This window comes from Rhincodon typus, chromosome 1 (assembly GCF_021869965.1).
Source record: "Rhincodon typus isolate 14 chromosome 1, sRhiTyp1.1, whole genome shotgun sequence".
Classification (NCBI taxonomy): domain Eukaryota; kingdom Metazoa; phylum Chordata; class Chondrichthyes; order Orectolobiformes; family Rhincodontidae; genus Rhincodon; species Rhincodon typus.
The window spans coordinates 10077120-10104786 of NC_063332.1; the positions used below are offsets into that span (position 1 = coordinate 10077120).

The 27667-nt window shown below is 43.8% G+C and overlaps 1 protein-coding gene across 1 annotated transcript in view; it reads right to left on the reverse strand.

Annotated features, from left to right (window-relative positions):
* LOC109931733 (dedicator of cytokinesis protein 1-like) overlaps positions 1-27667 on the reverse strand; it is a 1067415-nt gene that overhangs the window by 362646 nt on the left and 677102 nt on the right. Inside the window, exon 23 of the mRNA XM_048601800.1 lies at positions 7503-7601. Coding sequence (XP_048457757.1) covers positions 7503-7601 — 99 coding nt within the window. The remainder of the gene's footprint in view (positions 1-7502; positions 7602-27667) is intronic.

The following is a 27667-nucleotide window of genomic DNA, read 5'->3' on the forward strand; positions in this document are numbered from 1 at the left end:
CCATGCTACTTACTAGTTTAAAGTCTTAGAGGTATAGAGATGTATAGAGGGGGCAGAAGGAATTATGGTAGGCGTTCGATAGCTTAGGGTCCAGATAACTGAAGGCACCACCTTCCCACCCAACGGCCAATTGAGACACTCAGGTGGTCAATTAGGGGCTTTTCCCACCGTCTCTGTTTTCTTCTAAAATCACCTTTAGGTGGCATGCAAAGATCACCTGGTGAATCTTGGTGACTTTCTTGAGGACTCTCGTTCCTGCAACTCAGCTTTCCACAAGGGGCTACCCCTTCAGTCGTAATGGCCTTTCCCAGATCAACCTTGGCCCAGTTACTTTCAACAACGTCTCTCCAAGCCAGGATGTTGCCTGGAATGGAGGGAAGGTCTTATGAGGAAAGGTTGAGGGAGCTAGGGCTTTTTTCTTTAGAATGATGAAGGATGAGAGGTGACTTGGTAGAGGTGCACAAAATTATCAGAGGTATAGATAGAGTGCACAGCCAGAGACTTTTTCCTAGGGTGAAGGCAGCTATTTCGAGGGGGCATAGTTTTAAAGTGAGTGAAGTTAGATATAGGAGAGACATCAGAGGTAGGTTCTTTACTCAGAGAGTGGTAGGGGCATGGAATGAATTGCCGGAGAGGGTAGTGCAGTCGGCCTCATTAGGAGCAATTAAGTGGCTATTAGATAGGCATATGGATGATAGTATAAGGTAGGGGTGGAGGTTAGATAGACCTTAGGTTTAGGGTAAAAGTCCAGCACAACATCATGGGCCGAAGGGCCTGTACTGTGCTGTACTGTTCTATGTTCTATGTTCTATGTTCTATGTTCTATGTTCTGTGTTCTATGTTCTATGTTCTAAGCCCTGCCTCAGTGCTGTCAGTTGTCTAACTGACCCAGGTGCCTCGCAGACCTCACCCATCTGGTAACATCCTCTTCTTCTGCGCTCAATGCCAATAGTGGGCACCCCGTGGCATTGCTGATGTTACTGAGTTGCTGGCTGTCCAAATAACTGCCAATGTGCAGGACGTGTTGTCCCATGTATCTGCTGCCCGTGCCCTTCTGGGTGGAAGTGATCGTGGGTTTGGAAGGTGCTGTCTAAGGATCTTTAGTGAATTTCTGCCGTGCATCTTGTGGATAGTACACACTCTGCTACTGAGCATTGGCGGTTTGTGAATATTTAAAATATTTTAAGTCTTTTAAAAATGTAAAATAAAGCAGTTATAGGGGTTCTCCTCGCACAACTGGTGGTGTCCTTGCCTTCTAGAGCTTTCAAAGCCCACCTGCACTGGAGGTATGCCCTAGCAATTTGATTTAATTTCAAAATAATTTTAAGCGGGCTAGCGGCACAGCAGCAATGCCCCTACCTCTGGAACAGAAGTTCCAAGTTCAGATTTCACCTGATATGGAGGTGAGTCATAACACATCCAAACACATCATTCTAAAATACTTACAAGTACCAACATCTACCAAGGAGGGACTGACGTGCACAAAGGAAAAATATTCTGCACTTCTGCTGTCTGGGGCACTGTGAATGAACCCATGTGAAAAACACAGAACAGCCCTTGCTTCTTTCTTCACCAGGCTGTAAGACCATATTGTACAGGAGTAGAAAAAGGCCATTTGGCCCATCGAATCTGCACCACCATTTGATCATGGCTTATATATGTCTCAACTCTTGCCTTCTCCCCATAACCCTTGATCCTCTTACTAATGAAGACCTTAGCTATCTCAGTCCTAAACACACTCAATGTCATGCCCTCCACAGCCATCTGCAGCAATGAGTTCTGCGGATTTACCACCCTCTGGCTGAAGGAATTCCTCCTCATCTCAGTTCTGAAATGTTGTCCCTTCACTCTGATGTTGTGCCTTTGGGTCTTACTGTCTCCTACTAGTGGAAACATCTTCTCCACATCCATTCTAACCAGTCCCCTCAATATTCTGTAAATTTCAATCAGATTCCGCCCCCCATGTGACTAAACTCCATCGGGTACAGACCCAGAGTCTTCAAACACTCCTCATATGACAAGCCCTTTGTCCCTGGGATTATTCTTATATACCTCTTCGAGAGCATCTCCCATACCAATACTGACTTCCTTAGATATGGGGCCCAAAACTGCTCACAGTATTAATGATACATGTTTATCAGCTTAACAGGGTAGATATTGCAACAAAGATGCTTGTTTTAAATTCATTTCCAGGTGCATGAGTGTCACTGGCTAGACCGGCATTTATCGCACATCCCCAATTGCCCATTGCTGAGGGTCTGGAGTCACATGTAGGCCAGACCAGGTGAGGACAACAGTTTCCTTCTCTAAAGGACAAGAGTGAACTGGTTGGGTTTTCCTGACAATCGATGAAGCTTTCATGCTCACCATTAAACTTTTCATTCCTGATATTTTTATTGATTTCAAATTCCATGGTGGCATTCAAACCCTACCCATCGTGGGATTGATCAAAATGGTAACCATATAATAGAGTAGCCGCTAATAAGTCCAACACAGAATTCAGGAGAAACCAACAGAAACTCCATATCCAGAGAGCACTGAGAATACGAAAATGATTACAGAAGGTGAATAACATAGATGCATTTAAGAGAAAGATAGACAAGGCTTGTGACGGAGAACTGAATAGATGTTGAAGAATTGGAGGAAGCTTGAGTGAAGCATCAATGCTAGCATAGAACGGCTGGGCTGAATGGACTGTTTCTGGCCCACACCTTCAAGATAACATTATATAATTTTCAGTTCCCAATTTATAAAACATCTGTTCTTATTTTTGTCCCTGGACTTTGGTTCTGCTGAAGCTTGTTAAAAATGTAGTGTTCTCCTTGGCTCATCTCACAAGAGCAGTGGTGAGCATAACATGCAGGAAGAAAACTTCCCTCAGCTCCATTATTGTTCTGACAGAAAACACATTGTGAGGCTGAGGAGAAATGGTACAAAAGACGACACAGGAACTTGGGAGGGTTCGTGGCGAAGCTAGTTTTAGCACATTAATAATTTTCAAGCTAGAGGTTCATTTGTCAAGATAAAGTGGGCCTGTCAAGGTTTCTTAGCTGCTGATAACTCTTTCTGCAAGGAAAGTTCTGTGTTGGAAATGTAAATCTATGGTGAAATATACTGTGCCCAGTAAGTAACAAAAGAAAAATACTATTCCTGCTTGGTTTAACTTCCAGATTGTCTTTCTTTCCCAGACACCCAAGACTGGCCAATTTAAATAGGTTTGCCTTTTTCAGGCTGTTTATAACTGACTAGATCCAATTATTCTGGGTGGGGTTCTTGACATAACAGAAATAACAGGGATTGGAACAGTTATGGGATTGTTTTTGACCGAAGCAGATTCAGTGGGCTGAAGAGCCTTTTTCTGTGCTGTACATCTCTATGACTCTGTAGATGAGGTCAACGTAGAAACCACAAGAGCTACCTGCAAATCATGCTGGGAAGGTGTCCAGAATTAAATGCCTTCTCCTGGTTCAGAGTGCCTGCTCCTGCTCACTCGCAAGTCTTAGCCCTGACCCTTTGAGGCCATAGATTGGCAACAGTTCCAAGGTAACAATTTTGAATCAATGCTATATTTGTTGAGAATGTACTGCAAAGTGAAACATCATCACCACTGGCGGTCCTTCGCAGATAAAGATGGCTCTCTTCCGCTCACAGGGTGAGCCCACAGGTGGCTGTACAGACCCATGTGGCTTCCGCAGACTCTGCTACACTTGAGCCAGAAGGTGTTCGTAGGAAGGGATGGGTGGGCCATTGGCCTGCCTTCTGCTTTCTCCCCGAAGGCAAGTCTCGAGGTGATCGACACCTTCCTGGCTGCTTATCCTCCACTTTGGACGGTCTTGGGCCAGAGATTCCCAGGTGTCTATGGGAATGCGGCACTTCGCCAGTGAGGCCTTGTGGGTATCTCTGATGCGCTTCCTCTGTTCACCAGGGGCTTGCCTGCTGTTTCAGAGCTGGGAGTAGAGCAGCTGCTTGGGGAGTCTCGTGTAAGTCATGTGGACGAAACAAAACTCCCTTGAGTAACAGCTAAATGTGAAAAGTATCACTGCAAGGGCTAAGCAGGAACAGATCTTCAACATTCCTGCTCCTCTGATTCTGCCTGGCCTGCTGTGTTCCTCCAGCTCCACACTGTGTTATGTCTTCTAAGATTTTGTCGCCTCAGGTTAGATTTCAGGCTGTTCCATGGCAGTTGGCTTCAATGCACCCTTGATCTCAATCTCCCTCTTTTTGCCACATTTTGCCATAAACTCTCCTGAGTTCCGCTCATCTTTAGTACAGTTCTTCCTCTGACATACAACGTGTTTTCAGAAAGATAATGGAGTTGAGGAAATAATCTCATGCATCATGTTGACCTTGTGCTTTGGAAATGAGCCAAGGAGAATGCTACATTCTGAACAAATTGAGCAGATGTAAAATCCAGGGTACGCAAATGGACAGATGTGAAAGAACAAAGAAAAATACAGCACAGGAACAGGCCCTTTGGCCCTCCAAGCCTGCGCCAACACATTTTACCCTTCCATACTAAAACTGGCTTCACCTACAGGATCTATTCCCTTCCTATTCATGTATTCATCCAGGTGTTTCTTGAATTCTGCTAAGGAACAAAGTCCACTGGTCATCATTAGTCCATTAATTCCAGATTTTTATTGAATACAAATTCTACCATCTACCATGGCAGGATTTGAACCCAGGTCCCTGGTATGTTACCTGGGTGTTTGGATTAATAGTCTAACAAGAAGTGCCACTAGGCCGTTGCATAGATATGTTGTAAATTGAAGAGTTTAGAATTGCATAAAATTACATAGAATGCACTGGGCAGAAACAGGCGATTCAGCCCAACTGGTCTATGCTTGTATTTAAGCCTCACTCAGATTTCCTCCCATTCCTTTTCAATCCCATCCCATCAACATTTTCTTCTATTCATTTCTTCTGCATGTCCTTCTCTAGCTTTTCTTTAAATAAATCAATGGTACTCACCTCAATCTGTCCATAGCAAATTGGATGCAATGGAAACCATTCCTGTTGAGTTTTAATACCCAACAAAAAATTGGAAAGAGTAAGATTTATACCTTTTTGTGAATATACTGGTTCAATGTGAAATGAGGCATTTCCATACTCAGTGAGCCCAGCTTCTTTAAAATAAATGAGCCAGAGTTCCCTGCTTCTGCACTTACAAACTTGCCCACAGATGAAAAATCATGGGCAATTGATAGCACGGAGAATCCCCTGCTGCTGATTCATGGAGGTTTTTGAAGGAAAAGGAGTTACTTTTTATTTATTCTTGGGTTGTGAGTGTCACTGACTAGATAGTATTTATTGCGCATCACCAAAATGTCCTGGAAAAGATGAGGGTGAGTAGCTTTACAGTCATAGAGTTGTACAGCAAGGAAACAGACACTTCGGTCTAACTCATTCATGCCGACCAGATATTCTAAATAACTCTAGTCCCATTTGCAAACATTTAGCCCATATCCCTCTAAACAATTCCTGTTTATATACCCATCCAGATGCTTTTTAAATGTTGCAATTGTACCATCCTCTACTACTTCCTCTGGCAGCTCATTCCATACACGCACCACCCTCTGTGTGAAATAAATTGTCCCTTAGGTCCCTTTTAAATATTTCCCTCTCACTTTAAACTTATACCCTCTAATTTTGGACTCTCCTACCCTAGGAAAAAGATCTTGCCTATTCACCTTATCCATGCACTTCATGATTTTATAAACCTCTATAAGGTCACCCCTCAATCTCTGATGCTTCAGGGAAAATAGCCCCAGTTTATTCAGCCTCTCCCTATAGCTCAAATCCTCCAATCCTAGCATCATCCTTGTAAATCATTTCTGCACCCTTTCAAGTTTCACAACATCTTTCGATAGCAGGGAGACCAAAATTGAACGACTACAATCCTTGGGACGTAGGGACACTAACAGTGCTCTTAAGAAAGCAATTCCAGGATGTTGATCCAACGGCCATGAAGGAATGACGATGATATTTCCAATCAAGATGGTGTGTAGCTTGGAGGGAAACTTGCAGATGGTGGTGTTTTGGGAGTGAGGTAGGGAGGCAAAGTGATTTGAGGAAGAGAACTCCAGAGAGTGATCATTTGGTCTTGAATTTTCAAACTAATAGAGAACCCAAGGGTTACCATGACCGGATTGATAACCTTCCATTATCACAATGTCATTCCACAGTTTATTTCACAGCTCTGGGCAGTTATAGACTGTCTGAAGTGGGATTATGAATTCCAATAAAGAACATAAATGCTTGAAAAACCCAGCAGTTCTGAAGCATTTGAGGATCCAGAAACAAAGTTAAAAAGGTAAACATTGTATTGTACTTAAAGCATAAATTTTTATTCTTTATCCACAGATGCTGCTAGACCAGCTGTATTTGTCCAACATTTTCTGTTTTAATTTCAGATCCCCAGAGCTCAGGACAGAGAAGCAGAAACAATCAAATAAAAACCTTCGTATTTTAATATAAAGAATATAAGAAAGGGATAAGTGGTTCATTATGAATCAAATTAGTGAGGTGACCTCTCCAGGGACAACACACCCAATTACTTGCCCTTCTCGCCACCTCTAAGGAGAGAAAAATTGCTCCTGGTATCTGAAGGGATACCTCCCCATCTCACAAGTGTGAGATGGAGGAGAGGGGAAACTAGAAGCGGGTACATACTCAAACAAAGGAGACCGCAATGGGATGAGGAAGGAGTTGGCTAAGGTAGACTGGGAACAAAAATTATATGGTAGGACAATTAAAGAACAGTGGAGGACGTTCACAGTGATTTTTCTTTCCCACTGGTCGGTGAAACTAGAACTAGCGGGCATATCCTCAAAATAAGGGGGAACAGACTTAGGACTGAATTGAGGGGGAATTTCTTCACCCAAAGGATTGTGAATCTGTGGAATTCCCTGCCCAGTGAAGTAGTTGAGGCTTTCCCATCGAATGTTTTTAAGGCAAAATCAGATAAATCTTGAACAGTAAAGGAACTAAGGGTTGTGGTTAGTGGGCAGGTAATCATAGAATCCCTATAGTGTGGAAACAGGCCCTTCAGCCCAACAAGACCACACCAACCCTCCGAGCATCCCACCCCTAAACACAACAGGCAATTTAATATGGTCAATCCACCTAGTCCGTACGTCTTTGTACTGTGGGAGGAAACTGGAGCACCTGGAGGAAACCCACGCAGATGCACGGACAATGTGCAAACTCCACACAGACAGTTGCCCAAGGGTGGAATTGATGTGGTGGGAAGCAGCTGTGCTAACCACTAAGCTACCATGCCTCCTGGTTGAGCTGAGTCCACGAAAAGATCAGTCACGATCATATTGAATGGCAGAGCAGGCTCAATGGGTCAGATGACCTACTCCTGATCCTATTTCTCATGTTCTTATGTTATGTCGTTATGTTCTGACATCTAGGACATTAACACAGCATACATTTCCTCCATAGGGTCAATTAATAAGAAAATAAAGCAGTGCAGATAGTTACTATTGGAATGTAACTGACCTGTTCTGCACCATACTCATCACCATCCAGTCAGGAGGATACACATTCTTGCCAATAAGGTCTTTGAACATGATGAAGGTCTCCATTAGGAAGTCCTGTGAGCACAGAGATTAGATACATGAGGACCTGAGGACAGGTGTACACTATTTAACATTTCAATGAGTCAGTCTTATCAGTAAAGTATTTTATCTCATTAACACATTGAATGGATCACTGGAACAACAGTTCTCCAAAATCAATTAAGTTCAGTATCTGGAGGAAATGAATCACAGAGACCAAAGGGATAACATTACACTCAAGTGGTACAGACTGGCTCCCATGCCAGTGGGAGCGTAATCAGTGGGTGTAGAGTTACACTTGTTGGCAAAACGGGAAAATGAGGAACAAAAACAAAGTTGCTGGAAAAGCTCAGCAGGTCTGGCAGCATCTGTGAAGGAGAAAACAGAGGTAACATTTTGGGTCCGGTGACCCTTCCACAGAACTGAATTGTTTTTGTTTTTGTTCCTGATTTACAGCATCCGCTGCTCTTTTGGTTTTTATTTAAAATAAGGATTATCTAGGAAAGGGCAGTATTTGGGAACCAGCCAAAGCAGATTCTTTCAAAGGGCCATCAATGAGCCAATGGACTGAATGGCCTATGTTCCAAATTCTTACAGGTATTGACAGGGTAGACGCAGGAAGAATGTTTCCTCTGGTTAGTGGGACTAGGGGTCAATCACAGAATAGGAGATTTAGGACAAAGATGAGAAGGATTTTTTTTCACTCAGATGGTAGTGAATCTTTGGAATTCTCTAGCCCTGCGGGCCGTGGGTTCAATACAGAGAATGACAGACCTTTTTTTTCATTCATTCATGGGATGTGGGTGTCTTTGCTAGGCCAATATTGATTGCCCATCTGAAATCGCCCAGAGTGTAGTTAGAGTCAACCACATTCCCGTGGTCTGGAGTTACAGGTAGACCAAACCTGGTAAGGACAGCAGACTTCTTTCCCTGAAGGACATTAGTGCAGGAGAAGGATCTTTATGACAATCAGTTGTGGTTACATGGTCACCAATAAGTCAGCTTTTCAATTCCAGGTTTATGTTTAATTAAATTCAAAATCCACTTACCTTTATTGGTCAGTGCATTGTGTATAGGAGTTGGGAGGTCACGTTGCAGCTGTACAGAACGCTGATTAGGTCACTTTTGGAATACTGTGTGAAATTCTGGTCTCCCTGTTACAGGAAGGATCTTATAGAGTCATAGACATATACAGCATGGAAGCAGACCCTTCGATCCAACTCTTCCATGCTGACCAGATATCCTAAATAAATCTAGTCCCTTCCTATTCATATACCCATTCAGATGCCTTTTAAATGTTGTCATTGTACCATCCTCGACCACTTCCTCTGGCAGCTCATTCCATCCCACTTAGTTGCCCCTTAGCTCCTTTTCAAATCTTCCCCCTCTAACCTTAAACCTAAGCCCTCCAATTTTGGGGAAAAGACCTGGCTAATTACCCTATCTATGCTCCTCATTATTTTTTAAGTGTTTATGAGGTCACTTCTCAGCCTCACACTCCAGGGAAAATAGCCCCAGTCAATTCAGCCTCTCCCTATGCCTCAAACCCTCCAATCCTGGCAACATCCTTATAAATCTTTTCTGATCCCTCTCAAGTTTCACAACATTCTTCCTCCAGCAGGGAAACCAGAATTGCATGCAGTATTCCAGTAGTGGCCTAACCAAGGTCCTGTACAGCCGCAACATGACCTCCCAACTCCTATACTCAATGCATTGACCAATAAAAGCAGGCATACCAAACATCTTCTTCACTATCCTGTCTACCTGGGACTCCACTTTCAACGAACTATGAACCTCCAGCCCAAGGTCTCTTTGTTCAGCAACACTCCTGTGACTTTACCATCAAGTGTATAAAGGCTGCCTTAATTTGCTTTTCCAAAATGCAGCAGCTCACATTTATCTAAATTAAACACCATCTGCCACTCGTTGGCCCATTGGCCCATCTGATCAAAATCCTGTTGTACTCTGAGGTAACCTTCTTCACTGTCAACTACACCTCCAATTTTGGTATCACCTGCAAATGTACTAACCATACCTCCTATGTTCACATCCAAAGCATTTATTTCAAAGACGAAAAGGTACTGTGAAACTTGAAAGAGTTCAGAAAGGATTTACAAGGTATTGCCAGGGTTGCAGGATTTAAGCTATAGGGAGATGCCGAATAGACTGGGGCAATTTTCTCTGGAGCATCAGAGGCTGAGGGGTGACCTCACAGAGGCTTATAAAATCATGAGGGGCATGGCTAGGATGACTAGACATGGTCTTTTCCCTGGGGTGGAGGAGTCCAAACTAGAGGGCATGGGTTTAAGGCAAGAGGGGAAATATTCAAAAGGGACCTAAGGGGCAACTTTTTCACATGGTGAATGGTGCATGTCTGGAAGGAGTTGCCAGAGGAAGTGGTGGTACAATTACAACATTTCATAGGCATCTGGATGAGTATATGAATAGGAAGGGTTTAGAGGGAATGGGCCACATGCTGGCAAATGGGAATTGATTAATTGTGGATATCTGGTCAGCATGAACGAGTTGGACCGAAGGGTCTGTTACCATGCTGTACGGCTCCATGACTCTATGACTCTATGTCATGGTGTGACTCCAACCCATGTCACCAGAAGATTAGAAACAGAATCAGAAATTGCTGGAAAAACTCACTGACTCGGGCAGGAAGAAACAGGGTTAACGTATCTGGTCCAGTGACCCTTCTTCAGTACAGTAGCATCCGAAATTCTTTATTTTGTTTATACCAGAACACTAGCTTGGACCTTTAGATTACTAGTTCAGTGACTATACCATTAGGGCCTATACTAAAGATGTTAAAGACACCATGAGAGATGGAAACAGTGCTGTAAAGTAGAGTTGAGGTGGATCTAGTTGAAGAGCACAGCAAGCTCAGGGGCCAAATGGCCTGTTCCTGCTCCCTTTTCCTCAGAAGTTACCAAACAAGCCACTCACCTGAGGTAACAAAGTATAGCCAGTCAATACCAGCCATGCCAACGGGCATTTAACTACTGAGTCTGGAGCTGCCATGATTGGGACTGCAAAGCCTGAAGTACATTCAATCGTAAATTTCAAAGGGATCTGAAAGGTGTGCAGTTGAGAAGCAAAGAGCTGGATTCATTGCAAAATTTGACACATTTCACAGAGCCAGCCCTGGCATTTTGGGCTGTAAAACCACATCTTGTGCTGTCGAAGGAGATTGGCAAATTCCTAGAATGTGTCTTGTAGATGTTAGACACTGCTGCTACTGAGCATTGGTGGTGGAGGGAATGAATGCTTTGTGGGTGTGATGCCAGTCAAGCAGTCTGTTATGGTCTGGGTGGCGTAGTGCCTTTTGAGTGTTTTTGGAGCTGCACTCATCCAGGCATGTGTGGAATATTCCATCATACTCCTGATTTGTGCCGTGTAAATGGTTTTGGGAGTCAGGAAGTTAGTTACTCACTGCAGTATTCCTAGCTTCTGACCTGGTCTTGTAGCCAGCGTATTCATATGGCTAGTCCGGTTCAGTTTCTGGTCCATAGTTGATAGTGGGGCAAATGTTACATGCCACTTTTCAGCCGAAGCCTGGATACTGTCCAGGTCTTGCTGCATTTGGACATGGAGTGCTTCAGTGTGTGAGGAATTGCATGTGGTGCTGAACGTTGCGTAACCATCAGTGAACATCCCCACTTCTGGCCTGATGATGGAGGGAAGGTTACTGATGAGACAATTGAAGATGGTTGGAAACAAAAACAGAAGTTGCTGGTAAAGCTCAGCAGGTCTGGCAGCACCTGTGAAGAGAAAATCAGAGTTAACGTTTCAAGTCGACCTTGGAGATGTTCTGCTCCTCTCTCCAATGGGAATTCCACTACAATACCTTTTCCTGTCTCGAAACAAAATGTTAACTCTTATTCCTCTTCTCAGATGATGCCAGAGCTGCTGAGCTTTTCCAGCAATTTTTGTTTTTGTTTCTGATTTACAGCATCCGCAGTTCTTTTGGTTTTTATTTAGTATTTAACTCACTGCCACTTCTCCTTCAGGCATGCCCACCTTGAAGAAGTTCTGCTCCTCTCTCCGACTGGATTTCCGTTCCGATCTTTATTATTGTCCACCGACTGCATATAACCCGATATTTTCCTCTCTACCATCAGTTCTGAGGAAGGGTCACTCGACCCGAAACGTTAACTCTGATTTCTCTCCACAGATGCTGCAAGACCCGCTGAGCTTTTCCAGCAATTTCTGTTTTTGTTTCTGACTTACAGCATCCGCAGTTCTTTCAGATTTTATGAAGACGGCTGGGCCTAGGACACTACACTGAGCAACTCCTGCAGAGATGCCCTGCAACTGAGATGACTAACCTCCAACAATGAAAACAACCTTTCTTCTTGCCAAGTATGGCTCCAACCAGTGAAGACTTTCCCCCTTAATTTCCGCTGATTTGGTTTTCTAGGTCTCCATGCTCGGTCAAATGTAATCTTGATCTGTCACTCACCTATCTTGCGTGGAGACAGGAGGATAGAAGCTGTTTGCTAATTATGACGAAGAAGTGGTCAAATGGCCTAAAAACACTTATCATCCAAGTCTGCAGTGGAAAATTACCAATTTAATCAGATTTTCAAAGAATGCAGTGGGACTTTACTCCAGCGTAATAGATTGTTCAGGGAGGGGGAGGAGGGCAATGTCTGAAAATAGTGAAATGAATCAGAATAGTGTGCAAAGAACTGGCAATGATTTTGATTCAAAGTTACTTGTCACGGATTCCTCAGAAGTTTTGCATTAACTCTTGGGTGTGACCCATATTAAATGTTGAAAGAAAGAAAGGACACACCATAGGAACTGTTTGTCTATTTTTCACTTCCATTTACTCTTGGGGACTGAATGTCCTTTATTAAATTTAGCATCACTTGAACATTTGTATGAATAGATGCTATGCAGGGATCGACTAGAGTGTGATTTAAAAAAGAAAAGCCTTACCCCTTTCAAAAGGTTTCCTATAACGAAGCTGAGATTGGAAATTAAACTGCCGCATCCATAGGAAAGTTACTATCACCATCAGTGCAGGGAAGATTGAGTCACACAAAAGAACTGCACCCAGAGTTATTCCCAACTACTGTTGGGAATTTGTCTCCTCTCCCAAGCTTCCGGATGTCTGCAAGTTCTTAGTTCCACAACCGTGGATGCAATTCTTCAAAGGCTGGGCTCACAGACAGTCATCCATTGCTCAGTGGGTAATTATTTAAATCTGGAATTTATGGTTAAAGTTACACTGCAAAATCTGGATTGAATGCTCCAGTGACATGCTGAGGGTCTTTCATCTGAGATTCTTTTGTTCATTTGTGGAATTTGAGCATTGCTGGCAAAGCCAGTAATTATTGCCCATCCTTAATTGCTCTGAAAAGGCTGGTGGTGAGCTGCCTTCTTGAACTGGAACAGTATTTGGGGGCAAAAGGAGTTCCAGAATTTTGACCTAGCGACGCTGAATGATCAGTGATAGGTTGCAAGTCAGGATGATGAGTGGCTTAGAGGGGAACCTGCATGTGGTAATGTTCCCAAGAATCTGCTGCCCTTGCCCTTCAAGGTGGTAGTCGTTGTGGGTTTGGAAGGTTCTCAAAGTAACCATGGTGATTTTCTACACTAAATCTTGTAGGTGCTCCTCTGTGTTGAGCAATTGAATGCTTGCTGACATATTGTCAATCAAGCGGGCTGCTCTCTCTTGGATGGTGTCAAGCTTGTTGAGTGTTGCTGGAGCTGCATCCAAACAAGTGGGGAGTATTCCATCACACTCCTGACATGTCCCTTGTAGATGGTAGACAGGCTTTGGGGAGTCAGCTCAGCAAAGGTTAGGTCTGCTCTGTCAAATGGATGTAAATTATCCCATGGCACTCTTCAAAAAAAGAGCACAGCAGTTTCCTCAGGCACCCTGACAAACATCTATCCCTTAAGTAACATCAGTAAGAGAGACTGACATGGATTTTGCAGTAATGATTGTAATGACAATCTCTAGATTGTCTCTTTAGCCAAGCATCCTGTCACTCCTGCCCTTCTGAACTCTTCTATCTTGGCTCCAACAAAACCCTCTCACCTTAAACCCATGCCATCTAGTTTTGGACTGCCCTAATCTGGGAAAAAGACCTTGGCTATTCACCCTATCCATGCCCTTCATAATTTCATAAACCTCTGTGATGTCACCTCTCAGCCTCAGCCACAGGCTCCAGGGAAAATAGTCCCAGCCTATTCAGCCTCTCCCTATAGCTCAAACCCTCCAACTCTGGCAACATCCTCGTAAATCTTTTCTGAATCCCTCCAAGTTTCACAACATCCTTCCTATAGCAGGGAGACCAGAAATGAATGCAGTATTCCAAAATTGGTTTAACCAATGTCTTATACAGACACAACATAACCTCCCAATTCTTATACTCAATGCACTGACCAATGAAGGCAAGCGTGCCAAATGCCTTCTTCACCACCCTGTCTATTTGCAACTCCACTTTCAAGGAACTATATACCTGCACCTCTAGCTCTCTTTGTTTGGCAATGCTCCCCAGGACCCTGACATCAATTGTATAAGTCTGTCGTCGTTTGCCTTACCAAAATGCAGCACCTCATATTTATCTAAAGTAAACTCCATCTGCCATTCCTTGGCCCATTGGCCCATCTGATTAAGATCCCGTTGTACTCTGAGATAACCTTCTTCACTATCCAGTACACCACCAATTTTGTCATCTGCAAACTTACTAACCATACCCAGCTATGCTCACATCCAAATCATTGATATAAATGGTGAAAAGCACCGATCCTTGCGACCCACCACTGGGCACAGGTCTCAAGTCCAAAAAGCAACCCTCCACTACCACCTAAGTATACAATTTTTCTGAAGAAGGGTCCAGAGCCGAAACATCAGCTTTCCTGCTTCTCTGATGCTGCCTAGCCTGCTGTGCTCATCCAGCTCCACACCTTGTTACCTCCACCACCACCATCTGGTTTCTCAAGCCAATTTTGTATCCAGTTGGCTAGCTCCCCCTAGATTCCATGTGATCTAACCTTACTTACCAGTCTACCATGTGGAACCTCTTTTAAACTTTTCCCCTCTCACCTTAAACTTGTGCCCCCCTAGTATTTGACATTTCCACCCTGGGAAAGAGACTCCGACAGGCCACCTTATCCATGCCTCTCATAATTTTATGTACATAAAATTATATATACATGTACTATACGTAGAAGTGTATAAATAGAGAAGTATTATTCTATCAGGTTGCCTTCACTCTCCAAAGCTCTTGCTAAAACATAGTGGCACGGTGGCTCAGTGGTTAACACTGCTGCCTCACAGTGCTAGGGACCTGGGTTCAATTCTAGCCTTGGTTTGCACATTCTCCCCACGTCTGCGTGGGTTTCCTCCAGGTGCTCTGCTTTCCCTCCACAGTCCAAAGGATCAGTGGATTGGCTATGCTAAATTGCCTCATAGTGTTTTTTTTATTCATTTGTGGCACGTGGGCATTGTTGGCTGAGCCAGCATTTCTTGCCTATCCCTAGTTGCCCTTGAGAAGGTGGTAGTGAGCTGCCTTCTTGAACCGCTGCAGTCCTCCTGCTGTGGGTTGACAAGCTTAGGTGGGTTAGCCATGGTAAATGTGGGGTTACAGGGATGGGGTGGGTCTGGGTGGGATGCTGACTGGAGGGTCGGTGTGGATTCGATGGGCTGAATGGCCTGCTTCCACACAGTCGGGATTCTATGGTGGCATTCAAACCGCAGTCCCCAGAGCGTCAGTCTGAGTTCCTGAATTACTAGTCAAGTGACCTTAGCTACAATGGCACCATCTCCTCCACGACTATACTTGTTTGTATTTCTTCTGCTATTGCGTTTATAAGGTTCAATGATATAGAAAGCTCTGTGTGAAGTGGTGGTATAGCAACTTACACTTATTTGAAAAAATCAGATAATTGCTTGAAAAGGAAAAAGATGCAGGACTATGGGTAATGAAAAGTCTAATTGTCCAACTCTTCCAAAGTAACAGTAGAGAAATGATGGGCCAAATGAACTTCCTTCTGTCCTGCATCACTTTCTGATTCTAAGCAACATTGTAGTTTCAGGTGTGAGGAAGAAAAAAATCCTCTTTGTCAATAGCTTTTCACTTGCGTGTTCAGGGAATACCTCTTATCATCCTGAATGAAATTACTTCTTAATATTCATTGAGGCTGTGCAAATAGCAAGACGTTATCGCAAATTGTCCAAATATTGCAATGGAATTTTTTTTTTGGCAATGAGTTCTTAGTGGACTGGAACTGAATAGATTTTAAGAGATTATGAGGTTTCCCTGATAGGTTGCATTTAATAATGAACTTCACGTCTAATTAAGTACTTCTTAAGTGTAAAACAGAAACAAAACACCTTGGACGTTGGAAATCTGAAATATAAACAGAAGATGCTGGAAAATATGCAACTGCTCAACCAGTGTCAGTGGAGAAAGAAATAGTTAAAGTTTCAGGATCATTACTTTGAGTCAGTGCTTTTAAAGTGTGGCGACTACTGTAATGTAGGATTTTAAAGCCAGACGTGAAGTCAGGGTGCTCTCCATTGACAACGAGAGGCAGGAAGTCGTTGCCAGTGGCAACACCCACATTCCACGGAAAATGGAAAGCTGTACACGAGACACAGTGGCCTTGTAATTTGGATATCCCTTTCACAAAAGCAGTTTCCATCTTGCCTCATGTTAAGGGGATGACAGGGTGCAAAAGTGGAGAGTCCAGCAACCAAGTCACGATCCAATCAGTTTGAAGTATTTGAACAGACAGCAAGTCAAGAAGTTGAAATCACTTAACCCAGTTTGCTTTTGATTTAAATTTCCAGACAATGAAGTAAGCAGTTATGATTAGATTTAGGTAAAATCTAAAGTAAATACCAACACATTTTTAAAACAAAAGTGTTTTTTTTTAAGAATAAAATGTGGCTGTTTTTTAATTATAATGAAGGTGTTGAATCAGTACTCCTCCTTACTTGGAAGAAGCATTGTGTGAGGAGGAATTTAATGCCCACCATTAAGAATAGCTCAGCAGCAGGTCTTCTGACCGAACTTTTTTTAAGGGCATAGCTGCTGCATAGGGTTAGCTGGTGGAAGAACCAACAAGATGGGAAAATATTTTGATCTTGCCCATACCAATCTACTTATCCCAGATGCATCTGTCCATGACAGCATGCATAATAGTTACCATCATACAGCCTTTGAGAAGACAAAGTCCTGTCTTCAGCACTGCAGATAATCCCTATCGTCTTGTGCAGCATTATCACTCTGTTAAATGGAGTAGACTTTGAATACATCTGGTAGCTTTAAACTAGGAACCCATGAGGCGCTGTAGACCTTCAACAGCAGGAGAATTGTACTCCAGTGCAATCTGTAACCTCATGGCCCAGCATTTCTTCCACTCACCCATTACCATCAAGCCAGGAGATCAATGCTGATTCATTGAAGAGTGCAGGAAGCCAGGGTGGGAGCAGCACTAGGCATACCCAAAAATGAGATGTCGACCTAGTGAAGCTACAAAACAAGGCTACTCGTGTGTCAAACAACATAAGCAATAAGTGAGAGACAAAGCTAAGCAATCAGCTGCTTCATCAATGACTGTTCCTCCATAAGGTCAGAAATTGAATATTTGCTAACCTTGCTCAATATTTAGCACCCTTAGCATCTTCACAGATATTGAAGCAGTCTATGTCTGAATACAGCAAACCCTGGACTGTTTCCAGGCTTGAACTGAAAAGTGACAAGTAACTGTCGAACCATATAAGAGCCAGGCAATGGCCATTACAACAAAAATGAATTTAGTCATCACCCCTTAATATTCAATGGTGTTACCATCACTGAATCCACCATTATCAATGTCCTGAGGTTTACCACTGGCCAGGACTTAACTGAACTAGACATCTAAACGCATTGGCTACAAAAGCAGGTCAGAGGCTAGGAATACAGCAGTGAATAACTCTTCTCATAACTCCCCAAAGCTTGTCCACCATCTACAAAGCAAAAGTCAGGAGTATGAAAGAAAACTTCCCATTCACCTGATTGAGTGCAGCTCCAGCAACGTTCAAGAAGCCATTCAGGACAAAGCTGCCCACTTGATTGGAAAAACATTCACTCCCACCACCAGCAACAACCAGTAGCAGCCGTGTGTACCATCTACAAGATACAGAAATCACCAAGGCTCCTTTCCAAACCCACGACCACTTCGATCAAGGAGAACAAGTGCAGCAGATACATGGGAACATTGTCACCACAGCAAGTTCTGCTCCAAGCTACAACGGTCATGACTTGGAACTATATCACTGTTACTTCACTGCTGTTGGTACAAAATCCTGGAACTCCCTTTCTAACAGCACTACAGTACCTACAACGGTTCAAGAAGGAAGCCCATCTTCTCAAGCCCAATTAGTAATTGGTTGGGCAATGCATGCTGGTCCAACCAATGATGCCTGCATTTTCAAATAAGTAAAAGGAAACTTGAAATAAAAAGATCATTTCATCAATGTTGTATTTTTGATTCTGGGATCTTGCTGTGCTAATTAACTGCTTCATTTTCTGCGTGATAATTGACCAGAAAGCACTTGAGATGTGTTGAGGTTATGAAAGGTGCTACGCAAAAGCAAATGTTTCTTTCAAACAGACAGAAACTCCAGCCCACTGATTCTGGAGGTGATATTATGTTCTGCTATGAGATTTGAAAAGTTTTACCCAACCTAGTGCTAGGCATAAAGATAACATTCCTCTTCCTTGGCAATGAAAAGACTGTTGAATCTACAGTTGTCCAGTTCTTAGCAAGGACTTTGTTGGTAGCTACTCACTGAGACACAAGATCATGGCTTGCAGTCCATAGCCCGGAGTACATAACCTAGGTTGACAGTCCGGTGCAGAACTGAAGGAGTGCAGTACTACTGGAAGTGCTGCTTTCTGGATTCTAGAGTGCTTCATTAGCTATTGCATGCTTTTAAATGCACTGAAAGACACCAAAAGTAAGTGTTTCTTTTCTTCCAGCTCTATGACAGCTACAAATTATCTTCATTTCTCTGGCTTTGACCTTTTTGCAACTCTTCCTGCCTAGGCATCTCAACTGAAGGCTGTATTTTAGTCACGGAGGAACATTGAAACGTTGAAGCAGGAGTAGACCATTCAGCCCTTGAGCCTGTTCCATCATTCCACATAAGGGCTGATTGTCCATATGAATGCTATTTTCCCATGTTATCCTCATATCCCTCGATGTCACTAGCATCTAGAAATCTTATCTATCTCTGTCTTGAAAATACTTAATGACTGATCCTTCACAGTTCTCAGGGTACAGAATTCCAAAGACTTACTACCCACTGAGTGGTGTGGTTCCTCTTCATCCTGGTCCTAAACGGCTTGTCCCTTATTCTGAAACTGTGTCCCCACTTTTAGAAATCCCATCCACAGGAAGCACTCTTTCTGCATCCAGCCTGTCTAGCCCTCTAAGGCTTTTGTAATGGCCAGCAATTGTTGCCCATTAATTGGGTGGATCTGGAGTCACTTTGGGACAGATTGGGTAAGGATGACAGATTTCCTTCCTTAAAGGATATTTGTAAACTAGATAAGCTTTTACAATAATTTTCAGTGGTTAAAAATCTTTTATTGAATTCAAATTTCAACATCTGCCACAGTTCGATTTAAACCCATGTCCTCAGAACATTAGTCTGGGTTATTAGTCCAGTAATGTTGTGTTGAGGCCGCTTCTGGAGTACTGGGTTAAGTTCTAATTGCTCCATTAAAGGCAAGCTGTTGAGACCAGAGGCCATCCGAATTAGCCAAGCTTTGTACGAGGCTGAGACAAGAGAAAATGAGCGACAGATCAAACATCAGTGAGAAAGTGGCTGTTGTGAATGCAGGATGGAAAACTGCGGAACAAGTTCAGCAATTTTTTTGCTCCAATGCATAAGGACTCCCGTGACTGTCTCTCAGAAAATAGGCAGCTTCAAAGGAACGAGTTGGGGCAGGAGGTGGGGGTGGGGGATGTTGAGTGGTATGGGGAAGTCGTGAAATGAACTAAAGAAATAGTGACAGCTGGAAGTTCAGAGAACAGTTATATTCCAAAGAGGGTGCATCTGCTTTGCATATAAAACATTCTGTTTAGACAGCACTCAGTGAAGGCTGAATTAGTGCTCTATGTGAATGTTGCTTTGCACTTCACCACGTCCTCAACATCAGACATGACTATTCCTTCTTGACATTCCTAATTGTCTTTCAGTTACATGCGTGACCTGCCTGAACTCTCTACTCTGAGTGTTTTTGTTTCATTTAGCTTCCTTGCCTTTTACTTTGAATGTAAGACAGAAAGAAAGAAGTGGAATTCAAACATTGCTGCTCATAACAAGACATTGCTGATGGATAGGCACTGTTGTAATGCAGGGAACACAACAGCCAATTTCATACAGCAAGCTCCCATAAACATTGACAGAATAACCAGAAGATGCTGTAAAAGCTCAACAGGTCTGGCAGCATCTGTGAAGAGAAATCAGAGTTAACGTTTCAGGTCGAGTGACCCTTCCTCAGAACAGATGCTGCCAGAAATGTTGAGTTTTTCCAACAATTTCTGTTTTTGTTTCTGATTTACAGCATCCGCAGTTCTTATTGAGGTAATAACCAGACCTTTTTTCATCATAATGTTGGTTGACTGATAAATGGTGGCTAGGACCCTGGGAAGAACTGATCTCCTCTTTCTCAAACGATGCTTTCTGTAGAGATTGTAATGAAGTCAGCCAGGTGGACCTCAAAGAATATGAGTTCCCTGATGGGGGGGCTCTTAACCTGGTCCAAACAGAAAGCTCTAGCTGACCGATATAAACAGGAGTGTCAGAGGTTCTGTTCACTCAGAGCTGGCTCTGAGGGAGCTGGTCTAGTGTCAAATACCATGCATGTGTAAATAAAGCAAGCCTTGGTGACGGGATACTGGCCTCTGTGGAGTTATTTCACTTTGAAATTTTTCTATGTCCACCTGAGAGGAGAGAATGGACCTTTGTTTTAGCCTTTCATCACCTCTCATGTTGCATCGCTCCCTCAATAGAGCATTAGAGAAGCAATCTAGATTGTACACTGATGGTTCTGATAATGGAGTTTAAATCCACAATTATTGATCACAGAGTTGACAGTGTTACCTCAGAGAAACAGCTCACAGAGTGGGCAACTTCCATGAGCTCCAGTATTACAATGCAACATCCTATGTTACTCAAAAACAATTTCTTTGAACTTAACGTTTTTTGAAAAAGAAAAAGCATGTCATCAACAGGTTGTTCAATGACATTCATTTTAATCGAATACATCATTCAGAATAAGTTTAGGATCTCAGGATGAGACTACAATTTAGGATGCTACAGCACAAACCTCCTGTCATTTCAATTCCCAAGTCACGGCAGAGAATTTGATTTAATGTGCTAGTTCTTTTGCAGGAGATCTTAAAGGACAGTAGGTACTGTTCTTAACTTTGAGCTAGAAGCTATGGGTCCAAATCCTACTCCATGATTTGTTGGCCAAGGAACTGAATTAATCAGATGACCAAATAAGTTGACGATCAACTTGTCACTACACCCAGCACATACACTGGCGCAGGGAGTAAGCGCCAGAGAGATTCGGGGATTCTCATGTGATGGAAGGAAATTTGGAGCCTCTACCATCAGAGCTCCAGACTGCAAAAGTGTATGTTCCCACAGCAATGTAGACTCCTTCTGGGACAGTTAGCACAGTGATCCGAGACAGCTTAATGGAATTCACACTGCTGCTCACCACATTGTATAGGTTTGTTGCGAACATCCTATATTATGTAGAGATCTACAGGGCCTGCTTTGTCACATGTGATAGAGGTAAACCGCAAAATGGTCTAACTAGAAGAGGCTCCTGTATTGAACAAGAAGTAATTTATTGCAACTAGTTACCTTGATGTGATGGGCACTGTTATAAAGATTATGAAAAAGAATGGGGACCTCAATCTTTCAAGCTGTTCTGCCCAGAACTACATATAATCATATCGTCATAGTGGGTGGTCTTTAAGGCGCTCCCTGGGATTAGACCTATATACAACAGGCTGAATCTCTGGTGTGGATCAGACTGGGGAAAATGTCCAGTCCAGCTGACATGGACTTGGGAACTGCCTCCTTGTCCTATCTGTGATGAAGATTGAGATACTATAGGTCAAACCTCCCTTTGGACAGAGAACAAAAAGAAGATAAAACAAAGAACAGTGGATGCTGGGAACCTGAAATAAAAACAACAATTGCTGGAGAAACTCAGCAGGTCTGGCAGCATCTATGGAAAGAGAGAAAGTTCTGAACAAAGAACAAAGAAAATTACAGCACAGGAACAGGCCCTTCGGCCCTCCAAGCCTGCGCCGATCCAGATTCTCTTTCTAAACCTGTCGCCTATTTTCCAAGGATCTGTATCCCTCTGCTCCCTGCCCATTCATGTACCTGTCTGGATACATCTTAAATGACGCTATCGTGCTCGCCTCTACCACCTCCGCTGGCAACGCATTCCAGGCACCCACCACCCTCTGCGTAAAGAACTTTCCACGCATATCTCCCTTAAACTTTTCCCCTCTCACCTTGAAATCGTGACCCCTAGTAATTGAGTCCCCCACTCTGGGAAAAAGCTTCTTGCTATCCACCCTGTCTACACCCCTCATGATTTTGTAGACCTCAATCAGGTCCCCCCTCAACCTCCGTCTTTGTAATGTAAATAATCCTAATCTACTCAACCTCTCTTCATAGCTAGTGCCCTCCGTACCAGGCAACATCCTGGTGAACCTCCTCTGCACCCTGTCCAAAGCATCCAAATCCTTTTGGTAATGAGGTGACCAGAACTGTATGCAGTATTCCAAATGTGGTCGAACCAAAGTCCTATACAACTGCAACATGACCTGCCAACTCTTGTACTCAATACCCCGTCCAATGAATGAAAGCATGCCGTATGCCTTCTTGACCACCCTATCGACCTGCATTGCCACTTTCAGGGTACAATGGACCTGAACACCCAGATCTCTCTGTGCATCAATTTTCCCCAGGACTTTTCCATTTACCACATAGTTCACTCTTGAATTGGGTCTTCCAAAATGCATCACCTCGCATTTGCCTGGATTGAATTCCATCTGCCATTTCTCCGCCCAACTCTCCAATCTACCTATATTTTGCTGCATTCTCCGACAGTCCCCTTCAATATCTGCTACTCCACCAATCTTAGTGTCATCTGCAAACTTGCTAATCAGACCATCTATACCTTCCTCCAGATCATTTATGTATATCACAAACAACAGTGATCCCAACACGGATCCCTGTGGAACACCACTGGTTACAGTTCTCCATTTTGAGAAACTCCCTTCCACTACAACTCTCTGTCTCCTGTTGCCCAGCCAGTTCTCTATCCATTGAGCTAGTACACCCTGGACCCCATGTGACTTCACTTTCTCCATCAGCCTACCATGGGGAACCTTATCAAATGCCTTACTGAAGCCTTACTGAAGGATGGACACTGGACTCAAAATGTTAACACTGGTTTTTCTCCACAGATGCTCATGATCTCTTTGAAATCAGCTAACTCAGCAAATATGAAGGCCCCAGCGATAGGCATTCCTAGACTAGACAGCTTCGTTCCACACTCAACAAGCCAGCTGAATTCAGCTTAAACAAAACAATTCTCCTTAAAATTAAATGCCAGTCATGTCTGTGGTTTACCATTAAACATACACCAATATTACCATCCTATTATAGATAACAAGGTGTAGAGTAGCAGGCCAAGCAGCATCTGAGGAGCAGGAAAGCTGACATTTCAGGTCTGGACCCTTCTTCAGAAAAGGGTCCTTACCCTCCTATTAGTCCTTTTTTATGATTCTCTTGTGGGCATCCTTGGCTGGGAGTTACCCATCCCTAATTGCCCTTGAGAAGGTGGCAGTGAGCTGCCTTCTTGAACTGCTGCAAGTTGACGCATAATGCCATTGGAAAGAATATTCCAGGACTCTGACCCATGCAAAACTGAAGGAACGATGATATATCTCCCGGTCAGGATGGTGAGTGGCTTGGGGGGGACCTTGCAGGTGTTCCCATGTATCAGCTGCCCTTGTCCTTACAGATGGAAGTGGTCAGAGAGCCGTAGAGTCATGCTCTAGAAGCAACTCTAGAGCCCAACATGTCTATACCAACCAATAAACACCAAATTGCACTAATCCTATTTACCTGCATTTGGTCTATAGTCTATTATGCTCCAGCATTTTAAGTACTCTTCCAGATGCTGCTTAAATGTTGTGACAATACCTGCCACCACCACCTTTTTAGGCAGCACATTCCACATTTCTACCACCTTCTCAGTAAAAACATTTTTCCTCAGGTCTGCACTGAACCACTTACTCCTCACCTTAAACTTATGCCGTCTGGTCTGAGACACAGCTGCCATGGGGAAAAGTTTCCCATGACCAAACCTGTCTATATCTCACATAATTGTGTATACCTCAGTCAGATTCCCTTTCAGCTTCCTCTATGCCAAGGAAAACAAATCCAATCTCTCCTTGTAATTGAGAATTTTCATCCCAGCAAACATCCTGGTAAATGTCTCCGTGCAATCATGTCCTTCTGATAGAATGGCAACACAAACTCTCCATTCCATCTGTGGCTTAACCAAATTTTTTTTTATAACATTGGAGCAAGACTTCCTTGCTCTGTATTCTATACCTCAGCGAATGAAGACAAGCATCCCATATGCCTTCTTCACCATCCTGTCTACCTGTCCTGGCATATTTGAGGATTGATGGGGTTTGACAATAAGACCTGTTTGTTCTTCAGTACTTGCTAGGGACCTACTATTCGTTATTTATTCATTCATTTTTTAAAATTCATTCACAGGATGAGGGCATCACTGGATAGGCAGCATTTATTGCCCATCCCTAATTGCCAGAGGGCAGTTCAGAGTCAACCACATTGCTGTGGGCCTGGAGTCACATGTAGGCCAGACCAGGTAAGGATGGCAATTTCCTTCCCTAAAAGGACGTGAGTGAACCAGATGGGTTTTCCCCCAACAATCGACAATGGATTCACAGTCAGCATTAGATTCTTAATTCCAGATATTTATTGAATTCAAATTCCACCATCTGCCATGGCGGTTTTCGAACTCGGGTCCCCAAAACATTATGTGGTCACTGGATTAACAGTCCAGTGAGAATACCACCAGACCATTGCCTCCCCATTTGTTGTGGGATGTGGGTATTTATTGCCCGTCCCTAGTTGCCCGTGAGAAGGTGGTGGTGAGCTGCCTTCTTGAACCGCTGCAGTCCTCCTGCTGTAGGTTGACCCACAATGCCATTAGGGAGGGAATTCCAGGATTTTGATCCAGCGACAGTAAAGGAACAGTGATATATTTCCAAGTCAGGGTGATGTGTGGAGGGGATCTTGAAGATGGTGGTTTTCCCATATATCCGCTGCCCTTGTCCTTCTAGATGGAAGTGGTCGTGGGTTTGGAAGGTGCTGTCTGAGGATCTTTGATGAATTTCTGCAGTGCATCTTGTAGATAGTACACACTGCTGCTATTGAGCGTCAGTGGTGGAGGGAGTGGATGCTTGTGGTTGTAGAGCCAATCAAGCAGGCTGCTTCGTCCTGGATAGGGTCACAGCTCTTGAGTGTACACATTCATTGTGTCCATCCTTCCCTTATTAGACTCCTAAAATGCATCATCTCACACTTAATGGGATTAAATTCCATCTGCCATTGCTCTGCCCAATTTACCAGGCTGTAGAAGGAGACCATCCTCCTCAATATCAACAACACCATCAACTTACATGTCATCTGCAAACTTACTAATGAGACCTCCGCTCTCATACCTAAGGTGTCACTGTACATAACAAATAGCAAGCCAGGATTAATTTCTATGGTACGTTCCTGGTCACAGACTTCCAATGACAAAAACAGCAATCATTTGCCTTCTATTTGTAAACCAACTTTGGATCCAGTTTGTCAACTTGCCTTGGATCCCATAGGCTGTAACCTTTTGGACCAGCCTTCAGCATGTCAATGGCTTTACTGAAGACAACGCAAACCACATGTCCTTCTGGAAAAGAAATCTGCCATTCTCACTTGGTTTCACCAACATGTGATTCCAGACCCACAGTAACGCTGACTATTAACTGCCCTCTGAAGGACCTGAGCAAGCCATTCACTATCGTTTGTTATGAAGTCTCAACCAACTTGGCCTTGACCTAGGCACTGGAAAAGACAACGGCAGAAACAGGCCTGCCGACCCTGCACAGTTCCCCTTACTAACACCTGGGGGTTGGTGCCAAAATTGGGAGAGATGTCTCACAGACTAGTCAAGCGATAGCCTGACATTGTCAGAGTATTGCAATCGTACCTTACAGACAATGTCCCAGACAACACCATCACCATCCCTGGATATGTCCTGTCCTACAGGCAAGGCATTCCCAGCAGAGGGGGTGACACAGTGGTGTGCAGTCGGGAGAGGGTTGCCCTGGGACCCCTCAACATTGACTCCGGAGTTTCATGGCTTTGGGTTAAACATGGGCAAGGAAACCTCCTGTTGATTACTATGTACCATCCTCCCTCAGCTGATGAATCCATATACCTCCTTGGTGAAATACATTTGGAGGAAGAACTGAGGATGGCAAGGGCACAAAATGTACTCTGGGAGGGGGATTTCAATGTCCACCACCAAGAGTGGCTCAGCAGCAGTACAACTGATCGAGCTGGTCGGGTCCTAAAGGACATAGCTGCTAGACTGGGTCTGTGGCAGGTGGTGAGGGAACCAACAAGAGGGAAAAACATACTTGACCTCATCCTTACTAATCTCCCAGTTGCAGATGCATCTATCCATGACAGTATCGGTAAGAGTGACCATCGCACAGTCCTTATGGAGACGAAGTCCCGCCTTCACATTGAGAACAACCTCCATCGTGTTGTGTGGCACTATCACCGTGCTAAATGGGACAGACTTTGCACAGATCTAGCAACTCAAGCCATGAGGCACCGTGGGCATCAACAGCAGCAGAATTGTACTCCAGCACAATCTGTAACCTCATGGCCCGGCATATCCCCCACTCAACCATTACCATCAAACCAGGGGATCAACCCTGGTTCAATGGAGAGTGCAGGAGCAGCACCATACATACCTGAAGATGAGGTGTCAACCTGGTGAAGCCACCAAACAGGACGACTTGCACGCCAAACAGCGAAAGCAGCAAGTGATAGACAGAGCTAAGCGATCCCACAACCAACAGATCAGATCTAAGCTCTGCAGTCCTGCCACATCCAGTTGTGAATGGTGATGGACAATTAAACAACTCACTGGAGGAGGAGGCTCCACAGATATCCCCATCCTCAATAATGGAAGAGCCCAGCACGTCAGTGTAAAAGATAAGGCTGACGCCTTCGCAGCAATTTTCAGCCAGAAGTGCTGAGTGAATGATCAATCTCAGCATCTTCCTATGTTCCCCAGCATTACAGACACCAGTCTTCAGCCAATTTGATTCATTGTATGTGATATGAAGAATTGGTTGGAGGCACTGGACACTGCAAAGGCTACAGGGCCCGATAACATTCTGGCAATAGTACTGAAGACTTGCGCTCCAAAGCTTGCCTTCCTCTTGCCAAGCTGTTCCAGTACAGTTACAACACTGGTATGCACCCGGCAATGTGGAAAATTGCCCAAGTATGTCCTGTACACAAAAACCAGAACAAATCCAACCTGGCCAATTACCGCCCCATCAGTCCACTCTCAATCATCAGTAAAGTGATGGAAGGTGTCATCAACAGTGCTATCAAGCAGCACCTGCTCAGAAATAACCTGCTCAGTGAAGCTCACTTGGCTCCTGAACTTATTACAGTCTTGATTCAAACATGGACAAAGAGCTGAATTCCAAAGCTCTTGGCATCAAGCTCACATTCAGGCAAATGTGGCATCAAGCAGCCTGAGCAAAACAAGAATCAATGGGCATTTGGGGCAAACTCTCCTCTGGTTAGTGTCATAGCTGGCATATAAGAAGATGGTTGTGATAGTTGGAGGTCGGTCATCTCAGCTCCAAGACAACAAGGTGCAGGGCTGGATGAACACAGCAGGCCAAGCAGCATCATAGGAGCAGAAAGGCTG